This window comes from Erythrolamprus reginae, chromosome 11 (assembly GCF_031021105.1).
Source record: "Erythrolamprus reginae isolate rEryReg1 chromosome 11, rEryReg1.hap1, whole genome shotgun sequence".
NCBI lineage: Eukaryota > Metazoa > Chordata > Lepidosauria > Squamata > Dipsadidae > Erythrolamprus > Erythrolamprus reginae.
Window position 1 is genome coordinate 5,936,782 of NC_091960.1, and position 11,217 is coordinate 5,947,998.

General features: G+C 44.2%; 1 protein-coding gene across 1 annotated transcript; it reads left to right on the plus strand.

The window, feature by feature from the left end:
- The first annotated feature begins 2,300 nt into the window (after positions 1-2,300).
- On the plus strand, positions 2,301-9,938 carry LOC139174326 (adenosine receptor A1-like). The gene is made up of 4 exons (XM_070764623.1): positions 2,301-2,620; positions 5,924-6,647; positions 8,225-8,297; positions 9,868-9,938. The coding sequence occupies exons 1-4, from the start codon at positions 2,301-2,303 to the stop codon at positions 9,936-9,938; spliced, it is 1,188 nt and encodes a 395-aa protein (XP_070620724.1).
- The last annotated feature ends 1,279 nt before the right edge of the window (positions 9,939-11,217 follow it).

The window sequence follows — 11,217 nt, forward strand, 5'->3', positions numbered from 1 at the left end:
TTTGTGGGTGTGTCTTGATGGTCATGTGACTAGGCAGGAGTGGCTTGAAAATCATATGATGGGGGAGGGTGGCTTAAAGTTCATGTGACTGGATGGGAGTGGCTTACTGACCAAGATAAGTTTTCAAATAGGTGCTTGGACTCTTTTTCAGTGGATTGTCACATTATTTGAATAGTCACAACGATAAATGATAGACAGCATTATTTGTTAAGAAGCGCGGTAACCTTTGAAGGTTTTGCACAAGGTTCAGTATGATAACAGGTTAGGCAAGTAGCTCATTTTTCTTTCATTGCATTCAAAGTTCAGTTCTAGATAAGGATTAAAATGATTAAAGCGCTTATGGGTAAAAAAATACTATTTAATTATTTCATAGAAACATAGGAACATAGAAGACTGACGGCAGAAAAAGACCTCATGGTCCATCTCATCTGCCCTTATACTATTTCCTGTATTTTATCTTACAATGGATCTATGTTTATCCCAGGCATGTTTCAATTCAGTTACTGTGGATTTACCAACCACGTCTGCTGGAAGTTTGTTCCAAGCATCTACTACTCTTTCAGTAAAATAATATTGTCTCATGTTACTTTTGATCTTTCCCCCAACTAACTTCAGATTGTGTCCCCTTGTTCTTGTGTTCACTTTCCTATTAAAAACACTTCCCTCCTGAACCTTATTTCCTATTTTAAAAGTAATTAAGGATCATACTAAGGTACTAGACAAGGAAAGACAATAAGTATTCAATAAATAGTGCATAAAATTACGACCCCCACTGCGTTACCCCTCCCACCCTGTGGGGGTAGCAACCCATTACTGCTTCTAGGCCACCGCACCAGTCATAGTGGTCAATCAATGCCCCTCCTATTTTTATGTGTTGTATATAAAAGGGAGGAGCTTGGATCCCATCATGATGGCCGCCATCTTGTTTTTTTGAACCCCATTTTCCACCTATCACTGCATAGAAATAATATGCCACTTGAAGGTGGCAGTAAGTCAAATAATGTCAGGCATTTTAATTCCTTCTATGGTTTTCCAACCTGGGCAACTGAACAAGGCCCTTGCTGCCTTATTTTGTGCTCGTTTACACACTCGCACCCACAATTTAACTGCACAAACTCTTCGATTTATTTTTCTCCCCGGTTATATTTGAAAGGTAGATATTTAACGGCAAGGGTTGTTTTAATCTGAGGATTGGCATGATAAACCTCTCCCTGCAAATTATATCTTTCAGTCCGGGTTGTTTTATTATCTCCAGCTCTGCCTACCCCAATTCACTTAAGCTCTTACATTGATTGGTTTGCTCTGGAAATACATCTTCTAATACACCGACGTTAATGCACCGCCTGACATAAAAAGTTATCTCGTGTCCATGACATGTCTGATCTATGTGTTGGCAATGCGCTAAGCAAACAGAGATAGGTCCCTGCTATTGGTCATGGAAAGCGAGCGGCTGAGATTTCGCGCTGCAGAAGTCAGAGAAATAGATGGATATTGGATTTAAGATATTTGAATGGAAGAGATCGAGTTCAGGAAGATTTTTCTCGGCGAGTGTTGTGGTTAGTTCTGGCCCTGCTCCTGCCCCAAGGACTGTGGATGTGGGGGAGACATCCCCATGCTGCAGGCCTGTTTTGCCCCCGGTGGAATCTGCTGATGAAGGCTCCTCTGACCAAGAAGACATGAGTGACAGGGAGGAGGAGAGTGTGGCAGACAGCTCAGAAGGAGATCAATTCTCTAGCTCCTCCTTGGATTCAGAACAAGAGTTAATGATACAGCCACACACGCGGAGACCGATGCATAGGCAGCAACAACTGAGAGATTATTATCAACGAAAATGAGGCCACCTGTGGTTGGGTGGGGCTGTGGTCATTAGTGAGGCTGCTATAAAGAGCAGCCTGTGAGTTTGGCCATTGTGGAGGATTATCTGATCGTTGTGTTTCATGACTGCGTTACTGACTGACTTTTTGTGTGCTGATTTTTCCCTGCTTTGAAACTAAACCAGGGCAAAGTGTGTTTCACTTTGTGAAAGAAGAAGGACTGTGAATTGCCTCACAGCTGCAAGATAAGTATCATAGAACTGATAAGGGACTTGTATTAATTACCACTTTGTTTGGAGAGGAGTGCTCTTTGCTACAACAAAAGAGGGCTTGGTTTAAGTGAATTTTCATTATAAAGAACATTGTTTTGAATTTTCAAACGTGTGTGTGTCTGACATTTGTACCTGTGAATTTTTGGGAGGAGTCTACCAGAGAGTGAGAAGAAGCGACTTTGTCGTTGGATGGTCTCCGAGAACAAGAGCCGCCATGGATATTGGTTTTGTGGTCCTCGAGAGCATCCTGGCCCTGGCCATCATCACAATCAACCTGCTAGTGTGCGTCACCATCTACCTGCACAAGGAGCTGAGATGTGTCACCAACTACCTGATTGTCTCCTTGGCGGTGGCGGACCTCGGCGTGGGCGCTCTAGCCATCCCCTTCTCCATGGTGCTCAGCATGGAGTACACCTTGTATTTCTACACCTGCCTCTTCCTCACTTGCTTCCCGCTGGTCACCACCCAGTTCTCCATCCTCCTCCTGTTGGTGATAGCCATCCATACCCACCTGAAGATCAAGCTACCCAACAGGCAAGTCATGTTCTTGGGTCGGAATCCAGAGTGGGAAGCTAGAATAGAATAGAATAGAATAGAATAGAATGGAATGGAGTGGAGTGGAGTAGAGTAGAGTAGAGTAGAATAAAATGGGATGGGATTGGATGGGATGGAATGGAATGGAGTAGAGTAGAGTGTAGAGTAGAGTAGAATAAAATGGGATGGGATTGGATGGAATGGAATAGAATAGAATAGAATAGAATGGAATGGGATGGAATGGAATGGAATAGACTAGAGTGTAGAGTAGAGTAGAGTAGAGTAGAATAAAATGGGATGGGATTGGATGGAATGGGATGGAATGGAATAGAATGGAATGGAGTAGAGTAGAGTAGAATAAAACGGGATGGGATTGGATGGAATGGAATAGAATAGAATAGAATGGAATGGAATAGAGTAGAGTAGAGTGTAGAGTAGAGTAGAGTAGAATAAAATGGAATGGGATTGGATGGAATGGAATAGAATAGAATAGAATAGAATAGAATGGGATGGGATGGGATGGGATGGGATGGAATGGAATAGAATAGAGTAGAGTGTAGAGTAGAGTAGAATAAAATGGGATGGGATTGGAAGGAATGGGATGGAATGGAATAGAATGGAATGGAGTAGAGTAGAGTAGAATAAAATGGGATGGGATTGGATGGAATGGAATAGAATAGAATATAATGGAATGGAATGGAATAGAGTAGAGTAGAGTGTAGAGTAGAGTAGAGTAGAATAAAACGGGATGGGTTTGGATGGAATGGAATAGAATAGAATAGAATGGAATGGAGTAGAGTAGAATAAAACGGGATGGGATTGGATGGAATGGAATAGAATAGAATGGAATGGAATAAAGTAGAGTAGAGTAGAGTAGAGTAGAACAGGGGATGGGATTGGATGGAATGGAATAGAATGGGATGGAATGGAATAGAATAGAATAGAAAATGGAATGGAATGGAATAGAACAGAACAGAACAGAATTCTTTATTGGCCAGGTGTGATAGGCACACAAGGTCTTTGGTGCATAATGTGTATGAGAGAGAGATTATCCATAGTCACAGTGATCTGGGTGGTACTTAGAGGTACTTAAAGCCGAAAGCACCAGCCTGAAGATGACGAGTGGGACCTCGTCGAAACATCGCCAGGATTCTCTGAAGGTTACATGGGAAGAAACCCGAGTATGCCAAGACCTACAAACACACACACACAGCTCAAAGAAATAAAGGGAATCCTCAAATAACACATCCTAGATCTAAATGAATGAAATATTCTCATGGAATACTTTGTTCTGTACAAAGCTGAATGTGCACAACAGCAGGTGAAATTGATTGTCAATCGTTGTTGCTTCCTGAGTGGACAGTTTGAACATTTAACTGTCAAATCAAACTTTACTTGGAGTTATATTGTGTTGTTTAAGTGTTCCCTTTATTTTGAGCAGTATATACTCACAATTATAATGAATTACAATTGTGATTATATTTGAATGAATTATGAATTATAATTGTACTTATATATAATTAAAATTATATATACAGTGTATACTCATATATATAACGAATCACCCCTCTTTTCCTGTTTAGAGAATTAAGGGCAGTTTGTAATCCTGGTGGACAAGTTATCTTTGTTTGGTTGTTTCACACCTGAGATAAAATTGGGCGATGAAAGAAGAATGGGTGTACACAAAGAATATCTGGTCCCAAATCAGTTCTCTCTTTAACAGTGCCACCTCTTATATATTTTATCACCTTGTACTTTGGGGGCAATAACAAGATTGCCTATTTCCAGGATGAACTGCCTCGAGGTTGGGAAAAAAGCTCTTATCTACTCCAGAAAACATAATCTGGTTTTTTTTTCAACCGGTTAAATTGCTCGCTAGCTATTTGATCAGGTACCTGCCTGGTTTGTAATTGTGGAGAAAAGCTTATGGGGTACAACAGTGATAAAAACCTACAAAATCAGGTTTCGTCTTCCAAGTGGTTCTCCTTCGGACAAGCGCATTCTTGTTCAATACAATTGTGATATTAATTATAATTAATGATCGGCCATATTTTTGGGAGTATAACCAAGTGGGTGAAAACTTGGGTTGAGCTGAGTTAGTCGCTGACTTAGCCATGTTTAGAGTAGATCTATTTAAATATTTTTATTTTATTTTATTTATTTATTTTGTCCAATACACAATGAGGGTTTTAGTGGGTGTATATCTATATACACATAGTAAAATACATGATGAAGGTTATAGAGGAGATACTCATAGTAAAATATATCTAAGAAATAAGAGAAGAGAAGTTATAGGAATAGAACATATCAATAAAAGAATATTTATTTGTTTGTTTGTTTGTTTGTTTATTTATTTATTTATTTATTTGTTTGTTTGTTTGTTTGTTTGTTTGTTTATTTATTTATTTATTTATTTAGTCCACTACAAAATGAGGGTTTTAGTGGGTATATATTTATATACACATAGTAAAATACATGATGAAGGTTATAGAGGAGATACTCATAGTAAAATATATCTAAGAAATAAGAGAAGAGAAGTTATAGGAATAGAACATATCAATGAAAGAATATTTACTTTTATTTTTTTATTTTCTCCAATACACAATGAGGGTTTTAGTGGGTATATATCTATATACATATATGTATATATACATATATATATGTGTGTGTGTATATACACATAGTAAAATACATGATGAAGGTTATAGAGGAGATACTCACAGTAAAATATATCTAAGAAAGAATAGAAAAGAAGATATAGTAATAGAACATATCAATGAAAGAATAGAAGAAGAGATATAGGAATAGAAGAAAGGTATAGGAGATATAGGAGAGCAATAGGACAGGGGACGGAAGGCACTCTAGTGCACTTGTACTCGCCCCTTACTGACCTCTTAGGAATCTGGATAGGTCAACCATAGATAATCTAAGGGCAAAGTGTTGGGGGTTTGGGGATGACACTATGGAGTCCAGTAATGAGTTCCACGCTTCGACAACTCGGTTACTGAAGTCATATTTTTTGCAGTCAAGTTTGGAGCGGTTAATATTAAGTTTAAATCTGTTGTGTGCTCTTGTGTTGTTGTGGTTGAAGCTGAAGTAGTTGCCGACAGGCAGGACGTTGCAGCATATGATCTTGTGGGCAATACTTAGATCTTGTGTAAGGCGTCTTAGTTCTAAGCTTTCTAGGCCCAGGATTGAAAGTCTAGTCTCGTAGGGGATTCTGTTTCGAGTGGAGGAGTGAAGGGCTCTTCTGGCAGCCTTTTACTGGTCCAAAGATACTAATGAATGTCTTTCATTGGGCAGCTACCCCCTGCGTGTGAAAAAACACTGGGTGATGTTCGTCGTGGGTTTCTGCTGGCTGCTGTCCCTGTTGATCGGCTTCTCTCCTATGATGGGATGGAACAAAGTTCAGCAATACGGAGGGACCAGAAACAAGTCGAAGGGGATCAGCTTCCAGCGAGCCGTCTTTATTTTCGTCATCCGCGATAAACCTCCCAAAGACCTCATTTCCCAAGCCTACGGAGATCCGGGCTACAGTCACGGCCTAGTCGAACATCTGGACCGCTGTTCCTTCACCTCCATTTTCAGTCCCGAGTTCCTGGTTTATTTCATTTTCTTAATCTGCACTTTGCTGCCCTTGACCGCCATGTTGGGTATCTACGCCGACATCTTTCGAGTTGTCCGTGACCATTTCCGCTCACAGCCCCTATGGCCGGCCAAGAGGAAGGAAGTGCAGATGGCCTGCACCCTACTTCTCCTGGTGGGTGTCTTCTTCGTCTGCTGGATGCCTCTGCACACGATCTACTGCGTCCAGCTGCTGTGTCCCAGCTGTGACCAGTACGCGTCTCTGGAACATCTGGCGGTGTTGCTCTCTCACCTGAACTCTTTGGCCAACCCGCTGGTCTATGCGTTGAGGAAGAAAAACTTAGGACTGGCCCTACGGTCTGTGTTCCTCTATCGCGTCTTGCGTTGGCCTTCCGTGAAGGCTTGCTGTGGTCCCAGCCCCAAAATCCATCCTCAGGCCGAAGTGAGAAAGCACCGTTCTTAAATGTATAAGTGTTCGGAAACTTCAGATCGTGCAGAATGCAGCTGCGAGAGCAGTCATGGGCTTCCCTAGGTATGCCCATGTTACACCAACACTCCGCAGTCTGCATTGGTTGCCGATCAGTTTCCGGTCACAATTCAAATATCTCCGGGACCGCCTTCTGCCGCACGAATCCCAGCGACCGATTAGGTCCCACAGAGTTGGCCTTCTCCGGGTCTCATCAACTAAACAATGCCGTTTGGCGGGACCCAGGGGAAGAGCCTTCTCTGTGGTGACCCTGACCCTCTAGATCAGTGATGGGCAACCTTTTGAGCTTGGTGTGTCAAAATTCGCCAAAAAACTGAGCATAATTCGGGTGATGTGTCACCTTGAGAAAAAAACACTCTCACTCTCTCTCACTCTCTTCCTTCCTCTCTCCTCTCTCACTATTTCTTTCTTGCTCTCTCTCACTCTCTCTCTTCCTTCCTATCTTTTCTCTCTCTTTTTCTCTCTATCCCTTCCCTTCTTTCCTTCTCTCTTCCTTCCACTTTTTTCTCTTTCTCTCTCTTTTCCTTCCTTCCCCTCTCCCTCTCTCTCTCTCCCTTTATATTTATCTCTTCCTTCCTTCCTCTCTTCCTCCCTTTCTCTCTCCCTCTCGTTCACTTTTCTCTCCCTTCCTTCCCTCCCTCCTTCTTTCCTCTCCCCTTTCCCTCCCTTGCTTTCCCTTCTTTCTCTCCACGTCTCCGGTGGGCAGCCGGCTTTGCTGACCGGCACAAGGCTCAAGCCAGCTGCCCGGGAAAGCCCTGTGCCGGCCAGGAAAGCCGGCTTTCCGGGAAAGCAGCGCGCTTTTCATATGTGCTGCTTTCCTGCTGCAACTCTTTCCTGGGGGGGGCGACCCCCCAAACTGGTCAGATTCAGCGGCAAGTAGCCAGGGGTGCGAGGGGGCTAGAGGCGCCCCCGCGCCTCCAGCCCCCTTGCGCCCCTGGCTACTTGCCGCTGCCGCCCGCCCGCTTCGCCTCTCTTTCTCCTCCGCTGCAAGAGAGGCACGGCAGGCATTCTCACAGCGGGGGCCGGCGAAGGCGATTTTCAGTGTCGGGCGCGCGGCCCAGCGTGCGCTCTCCCCATCGCCCTGCCAGCCTGCCCAGAACATTCAAAGTAAGAGCGAAGGTTTTTCTTACTTTGAATGTTCCTGGCGGGCTGGCAGGGTGATGGGGAGAGTGCGCGCCGGGCCGTGCGCCCGACACTGAAAATTGCCTTCGCCGGCCCCCGCTGTGAGAATGCCTGCCGTGCCTCTCTTGCAGCGGAGGAGAAAGAGAGGCGAAGCGGGCGGGCGGGCAGGCAGGGGGCAGCGGCGAGTAGCCAGGGGAGCGAGGGGGCTAGAGGCGCGGGGGGGGCAGGGTTGGTTCGTGCGCACCCTTGGAAAAGGGTGCGTGGGGCGGGCGGCGTTTTGGGGTGCGCTGGCGTAGGCGTGCGCAGGCTACAGCAAACGGTGCGGCACAATGACTGCTGTGGGCGCCAGGGGGCCGGCACACGGTGGCGGGCCAAAACCAGGGTGGGCGAGCCCCCCCCCCAATTTTCAGTTTGGCCGGGCCCCTGACGCCAGTCCCGGTAGTACCAGCCTATCGGCGGCCCTGCTGTACCTGCTTGCAGTCGGTGAGAAATTGGAAAGTGGGGAGATTTGCATCTTGGCCACTCCCTAAAACTCCCCTTTTCTCGGCGGCCGCGTGTCACCGAAAATGGCTACGCGTGTCAGTGCTGACACGCGTGTCATAGGTTCGCCATCACTGCTCTAGATCCAGCTTCCCCCAGAGATTAGAACTGCCCCCACCCTCCTCGCCTGAATTTAAACATGCCTGGGATAAACATATATCCATCCTAAGATAAAATACAGGAAATAGTATAAGGGCAGACTAGATGGACCATGAGGTCTTTTTCTGCCGTCAGACTTCTATGTTTCTAAGAGACTGACCTCTGTCAGAAATAGTGTAGGGTCTCCTGCTTGGATGGGGGGGTGGACTAGATGACCTACAAGGTCCCTTCCAACTTTGTTAATCTGTATCTGTATGATGATGACTTAGACATTTTACATGACTTCTTGGTGGCCAAAGCATTTGTGATCTGTACTTTTTGCAATCCACAATTGGAACCCACCCTACATGAAAAGGGCAAATGTGAAATAGCGGGAGGGTCAAAGAATTAAATTCATTCTGGGTTTCCCCCATTCTTGATCTCGCTCATCGGCAGCATCTGATGGGAAGAGAGAAATCCAGAGCGTAATACTCAGCTCCAATTTATTTTACAACATATTGCTGAGCAGGAATGAGACGTAGAGCAGCCTGAAATATTCGCAGCGTTCAACGCTAATTGAAAAGAGACAAATCCGCAATCCCTTGAAAGCCCAATTAAGACTGAAAAATATTTGTATTTGTTTCCTTCATTAGAAACAATTACACTGACCCATTAACTAAATGAAAACAAATAACAATAAGGTTCGTCAGATCCAAATCATTTTTGCTTATATGGTATAATATCTCTTAACCGTTGCTAGCCCGATGAATTCTGATCTTATTTCTTTGCGAGTCAAGCTATAAATTATGTTAAATAGGTGGTTACTGGGTAGTGAACAGAGAGACCCACTGGACTAATACAAATATTGCCTGTTCTGTTCCTCTATTGAAAAAAAGCAAGTTTTGTAAGCGGTAAATCAATCTAGCGCTGATTACATTTTTGGAGGAAGGCTTTCTCTCTGCTTCTTGATCCTAGGATAGTTCTGCCCAGCAAAAATGGACACAGTAAGCCAGAGGTCTCCAACCTTGGCAACTATAAGCCTGGAGGACTTCAATTCCCAGAGTTCCACAGCCAGCAAAGCTGGCTGGGGAATTCTGGGAATTGAAGTCCTCCAAGCTTAAAGTTGCCAAAGTTGGAAACCCCTGCAGTAAGCGATTGGTTTTTATAATTATTTTATAATTATTATTTTTATAATAATAATTATTATTATTCCTGAAGCTTCTGGAGGGAAAACAGCCTTCCCCCGAAGCTGAAAATCAGCTGGTTGGAGCTGACATCGGGCAAGACCTCATGTGCCCTCTGATATGGCTCCATGTGCCACCTGTGGCATGCGTGCCATAGGTTTGCCATCATGGATATAGGGTTTCCTGCTCAAGCAGGGGGTTGGACTAGAAGACCTCTACGATTCTTTCTGTTATTCGGTTCCTCTGAATAGCCCTGATGCTGATGCCTATTGATGCTAGCTCTGAGTTAGCCAACGAGGACGAAAGAGTTGCATTTTTGTAATGGGTGAGGATGGACAGTTTGAGTACCCCTCCTTTCCTCGCTTCTGTCTGTGTTCTTTGTCTGCTTCTGGGTGTCGTCAGCTGAATGCAATAGACCGAGGCCCACTTAAGACGGCAACAGGAAAATCGCTTCCACCCACAAAGCAATTATTGAAAATGAGGGACTTGAACTGCACAAAGCTATTGAATGTTGCGACATTAAGGCACATAATGGACATCGGTGAATGTCGATAAGCCCATTATTTAAACAAAGGTGGTAGCTTGGCCCCTATTTTTAAACCCTTAAATAAAGAGATGGAATTGATTTGGTTTAAAATTCAGTGCAATAAATCTTATTTATTGAGGGAGGAAAGAAGGGAGGAAGGGAGGAAGGGAGGAAGGGAGGGAGGGAGGGAGGAAGGAAGGAAGGAAGGAAGGAAGGAAGGAAGGAAGGAAGGGGAAATTAGTGCCAGAAAACATGGGTTTGAATTATTGATCTTATAATGCTTGGGATATCCAACAACTTCTACGGAGAGGGGCGGCATACAAATCTAAATAATAATAATAATAATAATAATAATAATAATAATAATAATAACAACAACAACAACAACAACAACAACAACAACAACAACAACTTTCATTCTTGGCTTATGATGTTGTTCTCCCTATTAACTTTCTACCCACAGAGGCTGTGTGGCCCTCCCCAGGCTAACTAGCAGGCGTAAATCAATAATGGAACTTTAGCTGGCAAGATTTGCCTATTGATTTCCATCTGTCCTTAATAAAGCTGGTTCCAGGCAGCTACTAGGAAAAGCCATCAATCCTCAGCACTTCTATTTCAGCCTCAATAGCATTGGATACTTCTGGCCACAGGTAATTCATGGAGCCTTTTAGATAACTCAAACACTCCAATTTCTAACTTCCCAACCAGTGATAGGCTATTACAGGTACAGTCAGATACTTCTGGGTTCTGGGTATGTTTTTCTTATTGTAGTAAAAGAGGTTGAATGTGTATAATGTTAGAAGAACTGTGCGTGTGTGTGTGTGTACATACACTTTATATAGTAGATAATTGGGGTGGGCTACTGCCCGGACGAGGGTGGGGATGCAGTGGGGTAGCGAAAATGGAGCTCTACCACAGAACACCCACAGAACATGACATTGGACCAGAGTACCTCCGGAACCGCCTGCTACCGCACGAATCCCAGCGACCGATAAGGTCCCACAGAGTTGGCCTTCTCCGGGTCCCGTCGACTAAACAATGTCGTCTGGCGGGGCCCAGGGGAAGAGCCGTCTCT